General features: G+C 42.9%; 2 protein-coding genes across 2 annotated transcripts in view; one reads left to right on the top strand and one right to left on the bottom strand.

The window, feature by feature from the left end:
- The window catches only part of LOC122551809 (tubulin alpha-4A chain-like), a 116,360-nt gene that overhangs the window by 88,588 nt on the left and 4,934 nt on the right, over positions 1 to 22,838 (bottom strand). The gene's annotated exons all lie outside the window — the stretch shown is intronic.
- On the top strand, positions 156 to 21,968 carry LOC122551812 (tubulin alpha-1D chain). Its single transcript, XM_043694292.2, has 4 exons — positions 156 to 469; positions 7,103 to 7,325; positions 14,713 to 14,861; positions 20,562 to 21,968. The coding sequence occupies exons 1-4, from the start codon at positions 467 to 469 to the stop codon at positions 21,543 to 21,545; spliced, it is 1,359 nt and encodes a 452-aa protein (XP_043550227.1). The 5' UTR covers positions 156 to 466; the 3' UTR covers positions 21,546 to 21,968.

Genomic DNA, 22,838 nt, shown 5'->3' on the forward strand with positions numbered 1-22,838 from the left:
CAGTCATACACAGACAAGGTTAATAAAGGAAACACTTTTGATAATATGATCGAGGCACGAAATGCAATCTGCAGATATACTTGCTGGAGCTGATTGCTTGGGGTCTGAGAGTGAAAAATGCAAGCACCCTGTTTGGCTAGTTTCAGTGTGTTTGCGAGTACTGTGTTTAACCTCTTGTCACCAGGACGTCGCTCCCTTGGTAGCTTGTCTCTGTTGCGTTGGTGACCGAGTCGAGTAATTTGAGCACTCATCTCCTGGAGAAAGCGGATTGCATAAACAATCGGATCTCTCTGCTGGTTGCTACCAACAAACTCCCTCTGCCTTCCCCCCTCCCCACCAACGGGTTTTTTTTATAAAAACTCTTTGTCTCTGTTCGGCTATAAATCCAGGCAAGGAGGCAGCTTTCAGTCTGCTGAAAATCTTCTTCGTCGATTCCTGAAGGTTGTACAAGAGGAGAGCTATAATCATGGTGAGCTTGCTGGTTTTATTTGTGCATTTAAAAATGTACAAGTTGCATTTATACAGAGCCTATAGTTTAGTAAAGAAAGTTGTTAGGTTCTTCATGGGAGCATGACTCAGACAAGAATTTGATATGAGAGGTTAGGACAAGTAAACTAAAACTTGGTCAAAGAGATAGGATTTTAAGAAGCATTTTGAAAGGAGGAAAAAAATCAAGCGAGAGAGAGGGAGAGAGAGAGACAGGTGGATGGGCTCAGGGAGCAAATTTCAGAGCTTAAAATCTGTGAAGTCAAAGTGAAGGAAGTGAGGAAGTCGACAAAACGTCAGAATTGGGTGAAATAGAGAGTTAGAAGAGTTTCCCAGATTTAAGGTCGTGGGTAGTGGGGTAGGCACTGCTGTTGAATAAGGTAGTAGAGGGATTTGGATAGGAATTTTCAACCGTGTGCAGTACCAAGATTGTTGATATCATTGCCCCTATGATAGTGAGGCATGAACTTGGGGTGATGTGTGTGGTTAATGGTACAGAGCTCGTGTAATGGACCCGACACCACAACATAATCTCTCAAGATTGTGCATTGCCAACATATTGACCTTATCGAAGTTTAGAAAATCTTGAGAGGCATAAATAAGATGAATAGCCAAAACGTCAGAATTGGGTGGTGAATTCTTTTCTCCAGGGTGGTGGAGTCCAGAATTATAGGGTGTAGGTTTAAGGTGATGCAGAAAGGTTTAAAAGGGATCTGAGGGACAATTTTGCTACACAGAGGGTAGTGTCTATATGGAACAAACTGCTGGAGGGAGTGCTAGACGCGGGTACAATTACAACATTTAAAAAGACATTTGCACAAGTACATGGTTAGGAAATGTATAGAGGGATATGGGCCAAATACAGGCAAATAGGACTTGTTCAGTTTAGGAACCATTTTCAAATGCTGATCAGCGCGGACGTGCTGTCTACCTTTATGTCACTGCCATCCTGGCAGGGAAGTCTGGCAATTGGCTGGCCATTGTGGAAGGCTGGAGTGATCGGAGGATTCTACAGTCCTGCAGAACCGATACTTTCTGCTGATTTTCACCATCACGAGAATCTTTTCTATGTAAGAGATTAGTCTGTGTTGTGGCTAAAGCATATAAGATAGGTGCAGTAGTAGTCTTTTCTGCCATTTAGTAAGATGATGAATTCCTGATGAAGGGCTTTTGCCCGAAACGTCGATTTTCCTGCTCCTCGGATGCTGCCTGACCTGCTGTGCTCTTCCAGCACCACACTAATCTTAACTCACGAATTGTGACCTCAATTCCACTTTCCTGCCTATCCCCCGAGAGCCTTTGGATCCCTTGTCGGGCGTTCTTTGCCTAAGGATTCTCTGGTTGAGGAGTCTTGTTTATCATAGGTCTTGCTGTCTCGGGAGTCTCTGTCTGGGGGAGACTGTCCCTGGGAAACTTTGTAAACCAGGGTTCCTTTATCCCAGTTTCATTTCCTGACCGATTGCAGCTGGCAGTTGGAATGTACGTATACAGTTGGGGTTCTCTGCTGTAAATAGATTGTGCAGATCAGACTACTATGAGCATGAATGCTGGAATAAGAAGCTATCAAGAGGATTCTGAAGGGAACTAGACAGGTTCCTTATTATACAATGGGAGTGGGCTGCAAGGCTGGAGGCTTCTGACTACCCTGAAAGTGTTGCAGTGTTACTGTGCAACCAGGCATGTTATAGAGGTGAAAGTGATTGGATGAAAGCAATGTAGAAGCTGAGACAGCAGGATAACTAGAGCTTCAATAAGTGACTTTTTTTCATTGATTTTATAGAGTCATACAGAATTTACAGTGCGCAACCAGATCATCTGACCCAACTGCAATTTACCAGATAATAATCCTCTCTTCTCACATGTCTCATCTCATTCTAACACCATATCTTTCTATTCCTTCTCTCTCATCAAGCTTCCCTAAAATGAATCTCTAAACTAGGATCCGGAGTAGGCCATTCAGCCCTTCAAGTCCGCTCTGCCATTTAGTTTGATTACAGCAGACCCTCTGTCTTCAAGTCATATTCCCACTTTCTCCCTATATTTGCCCTGACGCTTTTAATAGCTAAGAAAATAATCTTTCTTGAATATATTCAGTGACTTGCCTTCCAAGACTTTCTGTGGAAGAGAATTACACAGGTTCACTGCCCTTTGAGTGAAGAAATGTTTCCTTATCTCCATCCTAAATGGTCTGCCCTATATCTACACTACTTGCCTCAATCCTTCTCTGAGGTGATGATATCCACTTTCTCACCATCCTGGAGATAAAGGGCTTTATCCTGAATTTCTAATTTATTTAACGTAGACCAAATAACATTTACTTAATGGGTCACCGAAAAGCAAGAATGAAGGAAATCAGCAGAATTCACTCTTGAATCTTAGCCCTGGTTTTGGTTTTTCCCATAAATAGAGACATTCTCTCTTCATATAGTTTATCAAACAGATTTATAATTTTAAACATCTCTATTAGGTTAACTCCTTTTCTAGAAGTCAGAGGCTGGTACAATTACAGCATTTAAAAGGCATCTGGATGGGTAGATGAATAGGAAGGGTTTGGAGGGATATGGGCTGGGTGCTGTCGGGTGGGACTAAATTAGGTTGGGATATCTGGTTGGCATGGAGAAGTTGGATGGAACGGTCTGTTTCCGTGCTGTACATCTCTTTGACTCTATGACTCTAAATATCTTTGAGAGGACCATCTAAGTATCATTTGCCTGCTTTTTGCCCGCAGTCCACTTCAAGTAAATGGTCAGTCTGGATCTCTCTGTAACAAACCAGAAGTTTTTTTTAGCAACAATGCTCACAGAATCCTGGAATGTTTCAGATTCCAGAAGTGTGCTTTAAATTGGAAGGAGAAGAAGGGGACTGGAAGTCAGAGGAGGCTAATGGAATGTTGGCCTTATTTCATGGGGGTTTGAGTCAAAGAGTAAGAAAAATTTGGTAAAAACAATGACTGCAGATGCTGGAAACCAGATTCTAGATTAGAGTGGTGCTGGAAAAGCACAGCAGTTCAGACAGCATCCAAGGAGCAGGAAAATTGACGTTTCGAAGGGCTTTTGCCCGAAACATCAATTTTCCTGCTCCTTGGATGCTGCCTGAACTGCTGTGCTTTTCCAGCACCACTCTAATCTAGAATCAAAGAGTAAGAAAGCCTAACTGCAACTGTACAAGGTTCTAGGGAGACCACATCGGGAGCACTGTCAGCAGCTTATTTAAGGAAAGATACATTACAGGCAGTTCAGAGAAGGTTCACTAGGATGAGTGCTTAGTACGAGGGAGGGATTGTCTTATGAACAAAGGCAAAACAAGTTGGGACTCCACTCACTGGAGTTTAGAAGAATGAGAGGGTGATCTCCTTGAAACATATTGGATTCTTCAGGATTTGACAGAGTAAATGTTGAGTTGGTATTTCCCCTCATGGGACAGACTGGGACTAGAGGTGTAGTCTCAGAATAAAGGGGTACCAATTTGAGTCTGAAATTAAGACAAATTTCTTCTCTCAGAGGGTTTTGAGTCATAGAGATGTACAGCACGGAAACAGACCCTTCGGTCCAACTCATCCATGCCGACCAGATATCCCAACCCAATCTAGTCCCATTTGCCAGCACCTGGCCCATACCCCTCCAAATTCTTCCTATTCATGTACCCATCCAGATGCCTTTTTAAATGTTGTAATTGTACCAGCCTCCACCACTTCCTCTGGCAGCTCACTCCATACACCCAATACCTTTGCCCCATTTTAAATCTTTCCCCTCTCACCCTAAACCTATGCCCTCTAGTTCTGGACTCCCCCACCAACAGGAAAATACCTTGTCTATTCACCCTATCCATGCCCCTCATGATTTTGTAAACCTCTATAAGGTCACCCCTCAATCTCTGACGCTCCGGGAAAACAGCCCCAGCCTTCTTAGCCTTTCCCTATAGCTCAAACCCTCCAACCCTGGCAACATCCTTGTAAATCTTTTCTGAACCCTTTCAAGTTTCACAACATTCTTCCAATAAGAGGGAGACCAGAATTGCACGCAATATTCCAAAAGTGGCCTAACCAATAACCTGTATGGCCTTTGTAACTCCTTGCTACAGGTCTGAGGGGCAAAGTCCTTGAGTATATTTAAGGCTGAGATCGATAAATTCTTGATCAGTTGGGGAATCAAGGGTTACAGGGAAAGGGCAGGAAAGTGGACATGAGGAATGTTGGATCAACCATGATCCTACTGAAGGGGGGAGCAAGGCAAGGGGCTGAATAGCCTTTTCTTGTTTTTAAAAGTCTTATGGTGCAGGAGTAGGGGAGAAAGGGGTGAGACAAAGAAGGAGACAAATTGGAATGGTCAAGTGAAAAAGAAGTAAGATAGAAAGGAAGATGGAGAGATAGAAAAAGGGGGAGATATAGGATTTCGCATGGGGAGAGAGAGAGGAGAGTGGGTGATGAAGAGGATGCCAGGAGAACTAGGTCAAAATCCTGGAACCCCCACCCATCCACCCAAAAGCATTGTGTCGACACCTATATCAAATGGACTGCAACAGTTCAAGAATGCAGCTTCCCCTACCTTCTCCTGGAGAGTGAGGGAAGGGCAATTAATGCATCCCATGACTGAGTGAAAAAACAAGATGGAAACAGAGAAGGGGAAGCATTTGGAGCTGATACCCTGGCATGGGAACAAAGTTAGTAGTATAAAAAATAGTTGCTGCTCAATGAATGAGAGTTGAAAGGTAGGATTAAGAAAAAGGGAGGGTCAGAAAATACAGACTGCAATTTACACTCCTCGGATTTCCTGAGAAGTTTGAGCTTCAGATCTTGTGTGCCAGCAAAAAGTTCCATCGGTTGAGTTTTCATTATTTCATTCAGAATGTTGGCTTGTGATTTTCATCAGAATTCAATTTGTGCCCCACACAAGGAAATAGTTTTTAAAAAATATTAACTGGATGTGGGATGGGTGATGCATTGTTCCTTTTACTCCATAAATAGGGGCCTAACCTACACCCGATTATAGGAATCGAGCTGCTCTCACCTCCCTTTCTTTCTCTCCACTTTCGCCATGGCATCTCTCTCTCTCTCTCTCTCTCTCTCTCGGAGTAACTCCCATTCTCTCCTCAGAGAAAATCTAGCAAATCCCTCTCTACATTTCCAGCTGTTCTTCTGAAATTGCCTGCATCACTCGCTGCTCTCTCTCGCTCTCTCTCTTCTCCAAATTATCTGTAAATCTCTCCACCTGTTCTATATCTTCGCATTCCTTCCTCTCTCCCTTCTTTCTCACACTTCTCTCTGATTCTGCTCTCAAACCTATTTTCTAAGCAACCAGCTCAGGGATATCATTACACACCTCTGGAGCAAGTGGGACTTGAACCCTAGCCTGCTGTTTCAGTGGGAGGGACACTACCACAGTGCCACAAGAGGGCCCCCTCCAATCCTCTGACTTTCTATCCCATCCTTTTCACATTCCCTCTCTCTCTCTCTCCCCAATTCCTCTCTCTCTTTCTCCCACCTCCTCCATCATCTCTTACTTCCATCACACTCTTGTCTCTACCATATTCTCTCCCACCCCCGCTCCTTGGTTACTTCCTTTTCTCACATCTCCTCTGCCCTCTTTCAGCTCTCTCGTTCTCACTTCAATCTCACCTTCTCATTCTCCTTCCTCACATTCTGTCCCCCTTTCAACTTCTACCCCATCAGTCTCTCGTTCTCCCTCTAGCAAGCTCTCTCTCACACTGTTTCTCTTTCAAATTCCCATCCCAAGGTCTCTCTCCCACTCTGTTTTCTCTCAATCTGTACTCTCACTTCCTCATGTGCTCTATCTGTTTTCCCCATTCTCAGCATTGACAAAGGGTCAGGTAGACTCGAAACGTCAGCTCCTTTCTCTCCTTACAGATGCTGCCAGACTTGCTGAGATTTTACAGCATGTTCTCTTTTTTGGTTTCAGATTCCATCATCCGCAGTAATTTGCTTTTTAACTCAGTAATTTGCTTAGTAACTCAGTTTCTCTCCTTACTGATGTTGATGAATTTTTTCCCACAATGTTTTATTTGTGATTTCCAGTGAGTGAGTAGAAGTTTGCTTTTGTTTCACTACTTTTAAACTTGCCGATAATGGAGTGATTATCATGTGACAGAAATCTGCATTTTTAATTCTTTCATGGGATGCTCACATCAATATTTGCTGTCCATACCTACAGTCCTCAAACTGAGTAGCTTGCTAGATTGTTTCAGAGGGCAGTTAAAAGTCAACCACATTGGTGTGGGTCAGGAGTCACATGTAGGTCAGTCTCAGTCAGAATGGCAGATTTCCTTTTCTTTAAGGATGTGAGTGAACTAGATGTGTTTTTGTGAAAATCAACTATAGTTTAATGGACAAGAATACTGAGAGTACCTTTCAGTTCCAAATGTATTCATTGAATTTCAACTCCAGCTGCCGTGGTGGGATTTGAACCCATACCCCTCTGAGAGGACTACATACACACACAAACACACACACCCCTCCTCTATTATTCACATCTTATGTCTGAGAGAAATACAGATAGCAAAAGGGTTGAGTTGAGTAGAAACTTATATTGACAGAGTGAGATGAAGCAATTTTGAAGAATCTACCTCTTTGTAATAATAATTGCTTATTTTTCTCCTACAGCGTGAATGTATCTCCATCCATGTGGGCCAGGCTGGTGTCCAGATAGGCAACGCCTGCTGGGAGCTGTACTGTTTGGAACATGGTATCCAGCCTGATGGGCAGATGCCCAGTGACAAGACCATTGGAGGGGGAGATGACTCCTTCAACACCTTCTTCAGTGAGACTGGTGCAGGAAAACACGTCCCACGTGCTGTCTTTGTTGACCTGGAACCAACCGTTATTGGTATGTCTATGTAATATGATATTATAGCTCCCAAAAAAGTGTTAGAATCTTTCTCTCACACCGACTTTTATTGTCATTTATGTTTTTATTTTGTTATTAAACATTGGAACAGAAGGAGGCAGTTCATCTCCCCTCCACCTCCATGCCTATTCCACTATTCAATTAGATCTTCTGTAATATGTACCTTAAATCTATTTAAACACCGTGTTTTCCAAACCCTTGATCCACCCATCCAACAATGACCTATTAAACTCAGGTCTGTTTTGATTGCTCCCTAGCCTTGACAGCTTTTTGGGAGCTGATCCAGATTTTTATTCTTGTTGAAAGACTACTTGCATCATTTCTGAACAGCCTAGCTCCAAATTTTAAGATTGTGCTCCCTTTCCTAAACTTTCCCCGACCAGAGGAAATTGTTGCTGCCTATCCTATTGAGAAGACAGAAGAAATAATAGCAGGAATAGGCCATTCAGCCCCTTGACTTTCATGGTTGATCCAATATTCCTCACATCCACTTTCCTGCCTTTTCTACATAACCCTTGATTCCTCTGCAGAAGAAGAATCTATCTCAACCTGAAATATACAGAAGATTTTTGCCCCCACAGCTCTGTAAAGCAATGAGCTCCAAAGGGTCACAACCCTCTGAGAGAAGAAACTCCTCCTCATCGCAGTCTTAAATTGGCATCCCTTTAATTCTGATATTATGTCTTCTGGTCCTAATGTCTCCCATGAGGGGAATTATCTTCTCAGCATTTACCTGGTCAAACCCCTTAAGAATCCAATACGTTTCAATGACATCACCTGTCATCCTTCTGAACCCCAAGGAGTAGAGTCCCAACCTGTTTAGTGTTTGCTCATGAGACAATCCCTCCATACCCAGGATCATGCTAGAAAACCTTCTCTGAGCTGCCTCCAATGAAATATCTTTTCCTTAAATAGGGGATCAAAACCGCTCACAGTGCTCCTGATGTGGTCTCCCCAGCACCTTGTACACAGTTTGCAGTAAGACTTCCCTACTCTACACTCCAATCCCCTTGAAATAGGGGCCAACATTCCATTAGTCTTCCTGATTACCTGGTGCCCCTGTGTGCTAGCTTTCTGCTTCTGTCTAATCTTAGACTTTATTATCTTAAACACTTCAACTGAGTGGTGAGGATAACACAATTTATGATTAAACACTGCCTTAAGCCCATGATATCAGATCAATTACTTCGAAAGTCATCACGTCCAGCAATTCAAGACTGACTTCTGGTTTGGTTTGCCTGTCCTCTGAGTACCAGACATAACTGTCCTGCTGACTAACAGTGCAGTGTACCACATTCCGTGACATTATTTCAATTAATTACATTATTTCAACGAGGGAAAGTTAATATCCATGTCCAGATCATGGTTGATTTAAATTCAATTCCTACCCTACTTTGATAGTGTCCTTGACCAAAAGCAAAGACCAGAAAGGTCCAAAGGTACAGAGTGACCTAACAGTAATGTGGGTGAAGTCAGAAGTCACATGACACCAGCTCTATGCTACTTTCTCCCCACCCCCACCCTCCTCTCATTTATCTCTCCACCCTTCTGGCACTCTGCCTGTATTCCTGATGAAGGGCTTTTGCCCGAAACGTCGATTTTCCTGCTCCTCGGATGCTGCCTGAACTGCTGTGCTTTTCCAGCACCTCTAATCCAGAATCAGGTTATAGTCCAACAGGTTTATTTGAATCACAAAAGCTCTCAGAGAGAGAGCTTGTGTGATTTCAAATAAACGTGTTGGACTATAATCCAATGTCTTGGTGACTTCTGACTTTGTCTGACACCAGCACCACCACAGGGTCTGCAACAATTCAGTATGGCAGCTCAATACCACTTTCTCAACGGCAATTAGAGATGTGCAATAAATATTGGCCTAAACAGTAGCACTTATATCCCATGAATACAAGGTGCTCAGGAGAGAGGGGAAAGGCCAACAAGCGGGTGTTGGGAGGAGGGAGGTGAGGGGTGGTGGCATTGTTATAGTGAACATGAAGTTCTGGAGGAAGAGGGTCTCCCAGTTGGGTCAAGGACAGTATCAATTGGGCTACAGCTAAGGACTAAAAAGGAGCAATTATCTTGCTTGATGTCATCCATAGGCCATCAACCGGTGGGAACGATGAAGAGAACACTTCTGCCTCACAGCATCAGAGACCCGGATTTGATTCCACACTTGGGCATCTGTCTAATGTTGCGGAGGCGGGGGGGGGGGGGATGTGGAGGTTACCCGTTTCTCCCCGTGTCTGCATGGGTTTCCTCCGGGTGCTCCGGTTTCCTCCCACAGTCCAAAGATGTGCAGGTTAGGTGAATTGGCTATGCTAAATTGCCCTGAGGTGTCCAGGGATATGGAAGCTGGATGGATTAGCCAAGGGAAATACCAGGTTGAAAGGGTTGGGTTGGGGGCCAGGTCTAGGTGGGATGCTCTTTGAAGGGTTGAGGCGGACTCTTTGGGCTGAAAGGCCTCTTCCATCACTGTAGGGATCCTATGATTCTATGAAACAAAGTTGCAAGGAAATTCCAAGAGAAATGCAAAAGCTATAAAGTAGTTATAATCAGGAATTTTGAACATTAATATGTAGACTGTGATAGTGGTAATGTGAAAGGCAGTGAGGGGTAAGAAAGACAGCACTGCTGGACCTGAATCCTGGGAATGTGGTGGGCCAAATGTCAGTGGGAGAACATTTAGGGGACAGTGATCACTGTGTATTGTAAGGTTTAGGCCACTAAGGAAAAGAATAGCACACAATGCAGAGTAAGAATAATTAACTGGGCAAAAGCTAACTTCAACAGGGGAAGAATGGATTTGGGTTGAATAGGTTGGAAGGAGAAACAGGACCTGAATGATGGACTAACTTCAAAGAAAAGGTTCTGCCTTTACAAAGGAAGACACAAATAATACCATAAAAATCTTGTGAACGCAAAAGCTTGTTGAGGGGTGGGAGCTGAAGGAAACCAGTATTAGCAGGAATGTTGATGGCATTAAAGGCTGATAGATCCCCAGGGCATGATAATCTACATCCCAGAGTACTGAAAGAAGTGCTCTAGAAATCATGGATATATTGGTGGTCATCTTTCAAGATTCTGGAACAGCATCTATAGACTGGACTGGAACCCCACGATTTAAAAAAGCAGGTTGAGAGAAAACAGATGGGCTTTCATCATGACAGAATTCAAGTACAGGTGCAGGAATGCCTTGCTGCAATTATATAGGGCCTTGGTTAGACGACAGCTGGAGTACTCTGTGCAGTTTTGGGGTCCTTATCTGAGGAAGGATGTTCTGGCGATGGAGGGAGTGCAACAAAGGTTTACCAGACCCAATCCCTGGGATGGCAGGGCTGATGCATGAAGAGAGACTATATCACTTTGAACTATTTTGATTGGAATTTAGAAGGAATTGCTTGGGAGGTGGAGGGGAGAAGGAGGGATCTCATATAAACCTATAAAATTCCAAGAGGATTAGACAAGATAAATGCAAGAGGGATGTTAGTGATGACTGGGGAGTCTAGAAACAGGGAGTTACAGACTAAGGATACAGTCTATTAGGACTGACATCAGGTAAAAACTCTTAAAGTATAGTGATCCTGTGTAATTGTGTCACAGAAATCAGTCCAAACTAAAACATTGGATAATTTCAAGAAGGAGTAGTTCTTAGGGTTCAAGGGATTGAAGGCTTTAAGGAGAAGGTGGGAACACAGTGTTGAATTGGATGATCAGCCATGATCATATTGAAGGGCCGAATGGCCTACTCCTGCTCCTATTTTCTATGTTTATATAAAAGACGGTTCAGGCACAGTCAAGTTATATTCCTTTGAAAGGGAAAGGTAGGACAAACAAATCTAAGAGTTCCCTTGGTGGCAAGATGTGGGAATTATGATAAAGCGAAAAAAGTGAGTGCTTATGGCAGAGCTCAGCACAAAATACAATTAAGAACCAGGGTGGGTATAGAATTCTCAGAGGAATAATGAAAAAGCAAATTAGAGAAAGAAAGAGGGCATATGAAAAGGGTTGGCAGTTAGTATTAAGGGGAATTCTAAAGATTTTCTCCAGCCACATAAACAGGAAAGGATGGGAAAAAGAGGAGTGTGGCCAATGAAGGACCAAAAGGGGCTTTGTACATGAAAAAGACAGAATGACTGAAGTATTAAATAAATACCTTGCATCTGTCTTTACCAAAGGAGAATATTCTACCCAGGCCAGGATGAATAAAAAGGAAATTCAGTCACTAAAAAGGGTTAAAACTGCTAAGGAGGAGGGAAAAGATTTACAAGGATATTGTCAGGGTTGGAAGGTTTGAGCTACAGGGAGAGGCTGACTAGGCTGGGGCTGTTTTCCCTGGAGCGCTGGAGGCCGAGGGGTGATCTTATAGAGATTTATAAAATAATGAGGGACATGGATAGGATAAATAAACAAAGTCTTTTCCCTGGGGTGAGAGAGTCCAGAACTAGACAGCAAAGGTTTAGGGTGAGAGGGGAAAGATTTAAAAGAGACATAAGGGGCAATGTTTTCTTGCAGAGGGAGGTGTATGCATGGAATGAGCTGCCAGAGGAAGTCATAGAGGCTGTTACAATTACAACATTTAAAAGGCATCAGAATGGGTTTATGAATAGTAAAGGTTTAGAGAGATATGGGCCAAGAGCTGGCAAATGGGACTAGATTAATTCAGGATATCTGGTCGGCATAGACAAGTTGGACTGAAGGGTTCTGTTTCCAAGCTGTACATCTCTATGAGTCTATTGGATAGGCTGTCTGTACTAGCAATGTGCTGGGTGAGATGCATCCTGGGACACTGAGGGAAGTGAAAGGAAATTACAGAGACACTGGCAAGAACTTTTCCTGAGTTTCTTAGACTCAGGTCATATCAGAGGACTGGAGAATTGCAAATATTATCCCCTTGGTCAAAAAAGGATATAAGGATAAGCCAGCAACTACAGATGAGTCAGTTTCACTTTGGTGATTGAGGGACTGTGGTCAAATGCAGGTTATTCGAAACAGAACCAGCATTGATTTCTCAAGACAACCATGTTTAACTAACTCACTGGAGTCTTCCAATCAGGGTGGGTGTTGAAGGCCATGCTCTTGATTTAGATTTAGATTACTTACAGTGTGGAAACAGGCCCTTCGGCCCAACAAGTCCACATCGCCCCGCCGAAGCGCAACCCACCCATGCCCCTACATTTACCCCTTACCTAACACTACGGGCAATTTAGCATGGCCAATTCACCTGACCTGCACATCTTTGGACTGTGGGAGGAAACCGGAGCACCCGGAGGAAACCCACGCAGACACGGGGAGAACGTGCAAACTCCACACAGTCAGTTGCCTGAGGCGGGAATTGAACCCGGGTCTCTGGCGCTGTGAGGCAGCAGTGCTAACCACTGTGCCACCGTGCCGCCCACATTTAGCGCACATAGAATTTCAAAAGGCATTTTGAAATAATGCAGAATTGCCTGGAATTCTCTCCCTAAAGGAATTGTATGTCTACCCCCAGCATCTGGACTGCAGAGGTCCAAGAAGGTAGCTCACCACCATCTTCTTAACGGCAACTCAGAATGGGAAATAAATGCTGGGCCAGCCAGCGATACCCATATCCCATGAGTGAATAAATAAATACAAGTCACAAAATAGACTTGTGATCAAAGTTAGAACTCAGAATAAAATGGACCATAGCAACATAGATACAAATAAAAGCAAAGTACTGCAGATGCTAGAGTTCTGAAATTAAAATATCAAGTGTTGGAGAAACTCAGAAAATCTGGTAGCTTCTGGGGAGATAGAAAACAGTTAACATTGAGTTAAATATGATTCTTCTTCAGAAACAAAATTGGCTTAGTGACTGGAAATGGAACGTAATGGTTAATGAACATTTTTACAGCTGGTTCCCCAAGGATCAGTGTTAGGGCCTTTGCTTTTCCTGATATACATCTCATGATCTGTCCTTAAGTGTGTAAAACATACTGTCAAAATTTGCAGATACAAAATGTGGAAGCATCATGAGGAAGGTAGTGTAGGACCTTCACAATGACATAGATAAGTTGGTAAAATAGGCCAACAGATGGCAGATGAAGTTCAATGCAGAGATGTTTTGGCAGAAAGAACATGAACTGGTGACATAAAATATAGAATATAATGTTAAAGGGATGCAGGTGCAAAGGAACCTGGGTGCATATGTCAACAAATGTGGTAGAATCATAGAATTCCTAGAGTGTGGAAACAGGCCCTTCGGCCCAACAGGTGCACAGCAACCCTCTGAAGAATATCCCACCCAAACCCATTTCCCTACCCTATTAATGTACATTTACCCTGACTAATGCACCTAACCTACACATCCCTGAACACTGCAGGCAATTTAGCTTGGCCAATTCACCTAACCTGCACATCTTTGGATTGTGTGAGAAAATAAGAGCACCCGGAGGAAACCCAGACACAGGGAGAATGTGCAAACTCAACACCATACAGTCGCCCGAGGCTGGAACTGAACCGGGTCTTTGGCTCTGTGAGGCAGCAGTGCTAACCACTGAGCCACCGTACCGCCAGGACATGCAATAAATATCCTGGGCTTTATTTGCGCAGTCTTTAAATACAAAGGCAAGGACGTTATGTTGCTTTTATTTATATAACACCAGTTTGGCCTCAGCTGGAGTATTGTATCCATTTCTGGGCCACACAATTTAGGAAGCATGTAAGGGCATTGGAGAAAGTGCAGATGTTTATAAGAACGGATCCAGGAAAAAGGAATTTTTTTTTTCTGAGGATTAATTGGAGAAGCTGAGAATTTTTACCTTTGAGGAGAGAAGGTTCAGAGGTGATCTTAATGAAGTATTCAAAATAGAATACTTAGAGAGAATATGTTCCCAATCATGAAAGGATCAAAAACAAGAGTGCACAAATTTAAAGTAATTAAAAATAGCAAAATTAACATGAGAAAAAAATTTTCAAGCAGCAAGTATTTAGGATCTGCCCTGCACTGCTTGAGAGTATGGGGGAGGTAATTTCAATCGAGACAATAAAAAGGGAATCAAACGGCTTTTTAAAAAATAATAATGTACAGGGTTATTGGATGAATTGGCCTCCTGTGCTGTAACAATTCTGTGATAAACAAAATACTGTGGATGTTGAAAATCATAAATAAAACCAGAAAATGCTGGAAATTGTGTTCCAATTTGTTAGGTCTTTGAAAATCACAGATCTGTTCCCTCAGTCTTTCTCTCTGCTGTGATGTCAAATCTGAGTGTTTCCAGTATTCTCTGTTTTTATTTCCTCTACTACACGCCTAGCCCTTTAATTTCTCATTTAAAAACAAGGAGGCCCACACGCTGAGCTGCATGCTTGTGTATAAGTGAACATATTTTGAAATGATTCTGCATTATAGATGAGGTCCGTACTGGTACTTATCGTCAGCTGTTCCACCCTGAGCAACTCATCACCGGGAAGGAAGATGCTGCCAACAACTACGCTCGTGGGCACTACACCATTGGCAAGGAGCTGATCGATCTGGTTTTGGACAGACTTCGCAAGTTGGTAAGTATTGCACCAAGAGCTATCAGAAAGAACTTGCATTTTGAGAGTGCCTTTCAAAAGCATTTTACATCTATTGAAGTACTTATTGTGCTGTAGGCATTATAATGTAGGGAAATACAGGATTTGTAAAATGCAGTTACTAATAACAGCAGGAAAACTGAAGGCAAATCATCCACTGGTGTTTTAGCACACCAAATCTGCCTCCAGGTAGTGACTTTGGGATCTTTGATGTGCATTAAAGAGGGGACACATAGCCCTCAGTTAAACAGCTCATTTGAAAGGCAGCATATCAGAGTTGAAATGTTGGGCCACGGGGCGGTTTGGTTGATTGGTGCGGGTGTCTCGGAGCTGCTAGCAGAGCGCTTTAGGGAACATCTCCGTGGCCCAACATTTCAACTCCCCCTCCCACTCTGCCGAGGATATGGAGGTCCTGGGCCTCCTTCACCGCCGCTCCCTCACCACCAGACGCTTGGAGGAAGAACGCCTCATCTTCCGCCTCGGAACACTTCAACCCCAGGGCATCAATGTGGACTTCAACAGCTTCCTCATTTCCCCTTCCCCCACCTCATCCTAGTTTCAAACTTCCAGTCCCCTTGACTTGTCCGGACTTGTCCGACCTGCCTAGCTCCTTTTCCACCTATCCACTCCACCCTCTCCTCCCTGACCTATCACCTTCATCCCCTCCCCCACTCACCCATTGTACTCTATGCTACTCTCTCCCCACCCCCATCCTCCCCTAGCTTATCTCTCCACGCTTCAGGCTCTCTGCCTTTATTCCTGATGAAGGGCTTTTGCCCGAAACGTCGATTTTGCTGAAGCTCCTCGATGCTGCCTGAATTGCTGTGCTCTTCCAGCACCATTGATCCAGAATCTGGTTTCCAGCATCTGCAGTCATTGTTTTTACCTCTATGAACTGTCTGACTTGAGAGTGTGGTGCTGGAAAAGCACAGCCAGTCAGTCAGCATCCGAGGAGCAGGAGAATCAACGTTTCGGGCATAAGCCCTTCATCAGGAATGAGGCTGTGATGAACTGTCCGAATCGTGCCTTGTGAATCAGGTAGAACCACCGGGTCCGAGCTCTGCAGCTTCTGTGGATTTGTTGTTTCAATTCCATGTCACTAAAGATTCAAAAAGAGGTATATTTGGTGCCTTATTTTTGGTTTACTGGCAAGAGCATCTTTAGTAGGAGCACAAATTGATGCTGTTGTGCACTTGTGCTGCTGATGTAATGGAATCACATGGGCTTAGAGGCTCTATGTGTTCTAAAATAATTGGCACTTGTATAGACCATAAGACACAGGAGGAATAGACCATTCAGCCCATCATGTCTGCTCCAAAATTCAATGAGCTCATAACTAATCTGATTAACCTTTAATTCACTTTGCTACCTTTTCTGCATAAACCTTGATTCCTATATAGAGGAACCTCGATTATCCAGCATTCGATTAACTGAACTTCAGATTATCCAAACAAGATCGATATGTGGCTAACTATGTTATCCAACATCGATTATCTGGCATTCAATTAACTGAACAAAATACACTTCAAATAATCAGTTTCCTCTGTACTGATTAAAAAGGGCTGACTATATCTCCAGCCCTCTGTAGTAAAGAATTCCACAGATTCACTACTCCCTTATTTCAGTCTCAGCTGGGTCATCCCTTACTATGCAGATTATGCCCTTTGATCTCAGACTCTCCCACAACAGAAAAAAACCTCTGCACGTCTACTCTTTCATACCCCCTAAAAATCATGTAAGTATCAATTAGGTCACTTCTTTCTTTCCTAAAGTCCAATGAGTAGAGGCACAACCTACTCAATCTCTCCTCGTAAAACAATTCTTCCATACCCAGTTTCAACTTAGTGAAATAAAAACAGAACCAGCTGGAGAAACTCAGTAAGGCTGCCAGCATCTGTGGAGAGAAAGCAGAGTCAAAATCCCCTATTACCTGCTGAACTTATATGTTTTTTTGTGATTTATGCATGAATTATGCTAATTCTGTAGTTTTTTGCTGTCTTTTTCCATTTAAATAATATTCAGCTTCTCTAGTCCTCCTGCCAAAATGTACAACTTCATATTTCCCCACTTTATATTCCCACTTGCTTAACCTGTCCAAATCCCACATCCTATAAATTCATTCTCACCACTCGCATTCCTGTCTATTTTTGTTTTCTCCATAAACTTGGCGATAGTACATTCACTTTCCTCATATATATTAATTAATGTTGCCCCAGCACTCCTCCCTGTGACAGTTCACCAGTTACAGGTTACCCCGCTTTTTCCAACTCTGACTTCTATTAATTAGCCAATGTTCTACCTATGATAAAATACGACGCCCAACACCACGAGATGGTATCTTTGTGAGGCACCTCATCAAAATGCCATCTAGAAATCCAAATCATATTACATCTACTGCTTCCTGATTATCCATCCAGCTTGTTATCTCTTCAAAAATATCTAATAAATTTCAGGCATGATTTTCCCTTCATTCTGACTTTGCTTGATCAGATTATGTGTTCCTAAATGCTCTGCTTTAAATTCTTTCTCACAGACTTTAAGCTTTATCCCCAATGCCCAGTGTTAAGCTAATTGACCGAGAGCTGCCTGTGTGTTATTTCCTTCTTTTTTGAATAAGAGTATTACATTGACAGTTTTCCAATTCTCCAGTACTTTTCCAGATTCATGGAAGTTCATAAGATATAGGAGCAGAATTAGGCCAATCGACCCATGGAGTCTGCTCCATCATTTCAAAATGGCTGATATGCTCGGCACCCCCATTTTCCCGCCTTCTCCTCACAACCCTTCAACCCATTACCAATTAAAAATCTGTCTAACTCCTCCTTACATTTACTCATGGCCCAGCATCCACCGGACTTTGGGGTAGAGAATTCCACAGATTCACAACCCTTTGGGTGAAGTAGCTTCTCCTCAACTTTGTTTTAAATTTGTTATTCCTTATCCTAAGACTATGACCTCTCACCCTAGAATGTCCCACAAGAGGAAGCATCCACTCCACGTCTATTTTATCCACACATTTTATCATCTTGAATACCTCAATTTGATCTCCCATCATTCCTCTAAATTCCAGAGAGTATAGAACTAAACTCTTCATATGACAAACCCCTTTATCTCTGGGATCAATCTAGTGAACTTCCTCTGAACTATCTCCAATGCCACTACATCTTTCCTTAAATAAGGGAACCAAAACTATGCACAATATAGATCAGTCTTACCAATGCCTTGTAAAGTTGCAACAATACTTCCTTACCTTTATATTCTATTCCTTTAGCTATAAAAGCCAACATTCCAGTCGCTTTCTTTATTATCTGCTGTACCTGCATGCTAGCTTTCTGTGACTCATGAATAGATCTCTCTGCACCACAGCACCTGAAGTCTCTCCCCATTAAGATAATAGGTCACCTTCCCACTTTATCGACCCAAATGCATGACCTCGCACTTATCCACGTTAAACTCCATCTGCCACGTTTTGGCCCACTCTCCTAACCTATCTATATCCATTTGTAAGGTTCTTATTTCCTCATTGCAATTTACTGACCTGCCTATTTTTGTACCGTCCGCAAATTTGGCTCAAGAGCCTTCTATCCCTGTATCTAAGTCATTAATGTAGATTATAAATAGCTGGGTCCAAGGATCGAACCCTGTGGCACCCCACTAGTTACATCTTGTCTTCCAGAAAAAAAACATTTATTCCAACTCTCTGTCCCCTGTCCATCAGCCAGTCATCTATCCCGGCTAATAAGTTACCCCTAATCCCATATGATCCAACCTTGTGAATTAACCTTTTGTGCGGCACATTGTCAAACGCCTTCCAGAAGTCCAGATAATTTACATCTACAGCATCCCCATTATCCACTTTGCTTGTTACAGCTTTGAAGAACTCTAGCAAATTAGTCAAAAGTGATTTATCCTTCACAAAACCCTGCTGACTCAGATAGCATTTTGACTTTCCAAATGTCCTGCTATTGCTTCCTTGATAACTGATTCGAATACTTTCCAAATAACAGATGTTTAACTAACTGCTCTGTAATTTCACACATATTGGCTCCCTCCCTTCTTGAATAAGGGAGTTACATCAGCATTTTTCCAATCCACTGGAACCTTTCCTATGTCCAGGGAATTTTGGAATATTGTAACCAATGAATCCATTATCTCTGCCGTCACTTCCTTTAATACCCTAGGATGTAGGCCATCAGGCCCAGGGGACTAGTCTGCCCTCAGTCCAAATAGTTTGCTGAGTACCATTTCTCTATTGATGTTGTTTGTTTGAAGTTCTACCCTTTCTTTCACCTCTGACTTGTCCATTCCAATAGGAATGTTACTATTATCATCCACCGTGAAAACTGAGGCAAAATATTGATTTAGCACCTCTGCCAATGTTCCCCACTATTAACTCACTCGTTTCATCTCCCAAGGGACCAACATTTCCCTTGGTAACTGTACCAATTCATCCGTTATCATTGTAGCTACTTCTTGTAATATCTTATGATGCATCCCATCAGGTCCAGGCGACTTATTGGTCTTACGCCCCATCAATTTAGTCTATAGTGCTTTAATCATTGTGGCAATTATCAGGCAAAACAATACCAGGTCACACAAGGGGATATTAGGGCAGGTGACCCAAACCCTCACTCTATAATAGGAACATTTTAAAGGAGGGGCAGAGGGATTTGGAGTTGGTGACATGGTAGCTGATTGCACAGCTTCAAATGGTACTCAGAGAAAGTGACCTCATGCATTCATTCAGGGAAGCAGTGAATGATGCCAGGTATCCTGAGAACTTGCATATAATCCCTGAGAACAGGAAAAGATCCTCTGGTTCATTCAGTCCTATACAATTATGGTACCTTGTTGCATCACAATATATTCACTTTCTAAACAGCCCCCAAATCTCTCCTGGGAAATACAAAACTCTCGCTAAAATCCTCGGCTCATTTGGGACAAAAAAAATCTATGGAATTACTCTCAAAATCCCTTCCTTCAGTTCACCAAACAAGGCCAGAAGATTACTCTGACATAGTTTAGTATTCCTCGATATCAACCTCTTGTATGAAATGATCTTCACTCCAATCTGGATCACGTCCAACTGTTACTTGAATAAGTTCAGCGATTGGTGTTCACCTATCAACATGGCTCCTTATTGATAGATACACTACCCTCTGAGTAAAGAAACACTCTCCCTATCTCTAACAGCTAACCTTAATCTGTTCAGATACGACTACAAATTGTGCTTCCCTAATTCTTTCACACCCGAGACACTTAGAAACACAGAGGGAGGCTCTTAAGCTCAAACAGCAAATGAGCTCAGTTTCTACAACTTCACTTTTTGCTCTTAATCATCAATGCTTATCCTTGAATTTTATAAAATGAGCTTCCAGTACTTTTTCAGGTGAGATATTCCAATTCCCAATAATGGCGAGTGAAAAACATTCTCCTCAATTTGCCTCTAGGTATTTTGCAAATTTAAGTCAATGACCTCCATACATAATCTGTGACAAAACCCAATCAGATCACCCCAAGTCAAATAATTCCTTTAGTCTAATTTTATAACTGATGGACTTTAAACTTTGAATGTGGCAAGTGGCCCTCCAGTGCACCTGTTGGTGAATTCCCCTGAGGAGCAGCTTCCTGCTTTGTTCTGCTGCATTATTGCTGATTAAACACCAATGCTCTATTCCACAGGCTGACCAATGCACGGGTCTCCAGGGTTTCCTCATTTTCCACAGCTTCGGTGGAGGCACTGGCTCTGGGTTCACATCCCTGCTGATGGAACGTCTCTCTGTTGACTATGGCAAGAAATCCAAACTGGAGTTTTCCATCTACCCAGCTCCTCAGATTTCCACAGCTGTGGTGGAACCTTACAACTCTATCCTGACGACACACACCACTCTCGAACACTCAGACTGCGCCTTCATGGTGGACAATGAAGCTATCTATGATATCTGCCGCAGAAACCTGGATATTGAACGCCCAACCTACACCAATTTGAACCGACTGATTGGTCAGATTGTGTCCTCCATCACAGCCTCCCTTCGCTTTGATGGGGCTTTGAATGTTGACCTGACAGAGTTTCAGACCAATTTAGTTCCCTATCCACGTATCCATTTCCCGCTGGCTACCTACGCCCCAGTCATCTCGGCTGAGAAAGCTTACCATGAGCAGCTCTCTGTGGCTGAGATCACCAATGCCTGCTTTGAGCCAGCAAACCAGATGGTCAAGTGTGACCCTCGCCACGGCAAGTACATGGCTTGCTGCCTGCTCTACCGTGGTGATGTGGTGCCAAAAGATGTCAATGCTGCTATTGCCACCATTAAGACCAAACGCACCATCCAGTTTGTGGACTGGTGCCCAACTGGCTTCAAGGTTGGCATTAACTACCAGCCCCCTACAGTGGTGCCTGGTGGGGACTTGGCCAAAGTGCAGCGAGCTGTGTGTATGCTGAGCAACACCACGGCCATCGCTGAAGCCTGGGCTCGACTGGACCACAAGTTTGATCTGATGTACGCCAAGCGCGCCTTTGTGCATTGGTACGTGGGTGAGGGGATGGAGGAAGGGGAGTTCTCGGAGGCCCGTGAAGACATGGCTGCCTTGGAGAAAGATTATGAAGAAGTTGGAACTGACAGCATTGAGGGTGAAGGAGAGGCAGAAGAAGGTGAGGAGTATTAAATGCTCAAAAGTAGTCCTAGCACTGATAATATTAGGGTTCAATGAGCTGATGTGATTCAAGTTGAAAACTCTGATCTCAAGCATTCTTGGCAGGCAAATGGGCACAAAATCGAGAAACAACATAGAGACACAAAAGTAGACTGCAGGCCCATTGCTGGCTGGAAAGAAAGATTAGCATATCTGTCAGAGGATCCTGCCCCTTAACTTCTCTGTACTGTTCACTTTTTATTTCAAATCTTTGCAGATTCTTCCCTTTCCTTTAATAATGCATAATTCAGTTCATTGGTTGCACAACAAGTTGGTACCAACTAGCTTAAAATCAAGAAAAAGCAAGCATTGACCATTCCTTAGTTATCAGGATTGAAGTGATGGAATACATGAGATGTATGCAGCAGTAACAAATAAAATGTCATCTATATTAAACAGCTGTGTATGACTTTCTGTTGACATGGAAGCAGGAAGAGGCCAACCAGCCCCATTGGCTTCTCCTGCCTTTCAATCAAATTATGGCCACTCCGCATCTTAATTCTATTTATACATCTTGGTGCAAGTACCCACCACAGCCCTAACAACAAAAATCAATTAGTTTCACTGACCGTAAGTCTCAACAGCATTTTGGAGATAGTGTTGCAGATTTCAACTCCACTTTGCGTGCTTCCTGAACGGCCTAGCTTTAATTTTAAAGGTTAATCTCCTTGTTCTGGCCTTCACCCAACAGAAGAAATAGTTCCTCTCCACCATTTAATCATCTTAAGAATTTCAATTAGGTCATGCATTAATCTCCTATATGCAAGGGAATTCAAAACCAGTCTGTCAAATCTGTCCTCATAATTTAACGCTTTTATCACAGTATCACTCTGAACCATCTGTACAACATTCCAATTTCAATAGACCCTTCCAAGATTACACAGTTGCATGCAGTGCTCCGGATGTGGTTCAATCAGTTTTAATCTGACTTCCACCTCTATGTAATCAAGCCACCCCAGATAAAAGTCAAAGTTTCCTTACCGTTTTTAGTGAACTAATAGATATTTACAACATTGAAGGAGGCCATTCAGCCCATTGTTCCTGTGCCAATCAAAGATCTGATTACATTTTCCGATTTATAGAACTAAAAACGATGACAACACAAGTCAATATCTAAATACTGTTTAAATTTTAGGAGTTTCTGATTCAACCATCCTCTCAAGCAGTCAGTTTTAGGCTCCCACAAGCCTCTAGGAGAAAACCTTTCTCCTGAATTCTCCTCTTAGTCTAAATCTATGCCCCCTGCTTATTGACCTCTTTACTAAT

This window comes from Chiloscyllium plagiosum, unplaced genomic scaffold, assembly GCF_037043375.1.
Source record: "Chiloscyllium plagiosum isolate Xiang-an unplaced genomic scaffold, Cpla_swu_hap1 HiC_scaffold_7, whole genome shotgun sequence".
Classification (NCBI taxonomy): Eukaryota; Metazoa; Chordata; class Chondrichthyes; order Orectolobiformes; family Hemiscylliidae; genus Chiloscyllium; species Chiloscyllium plagiosum.

Coding starts and splice junctions, on each gene's coding strand:
- LOC122551812 (XM_043694292.2), top strand. Junction 7,326..14,712: donor CCTGGAACCAACCGTTATTG/GTATGTCTATGT, acceptor TCTGCATTATAG/ATGAGGTCCGTACTGGTACT. Junction 14,862..20,561: donor TGGACAGACTTCGCAAGTTG/GTAAGTATTGCA, acceptor TCTATTCCACAG/GCTGACCAATGCACGGGTCT.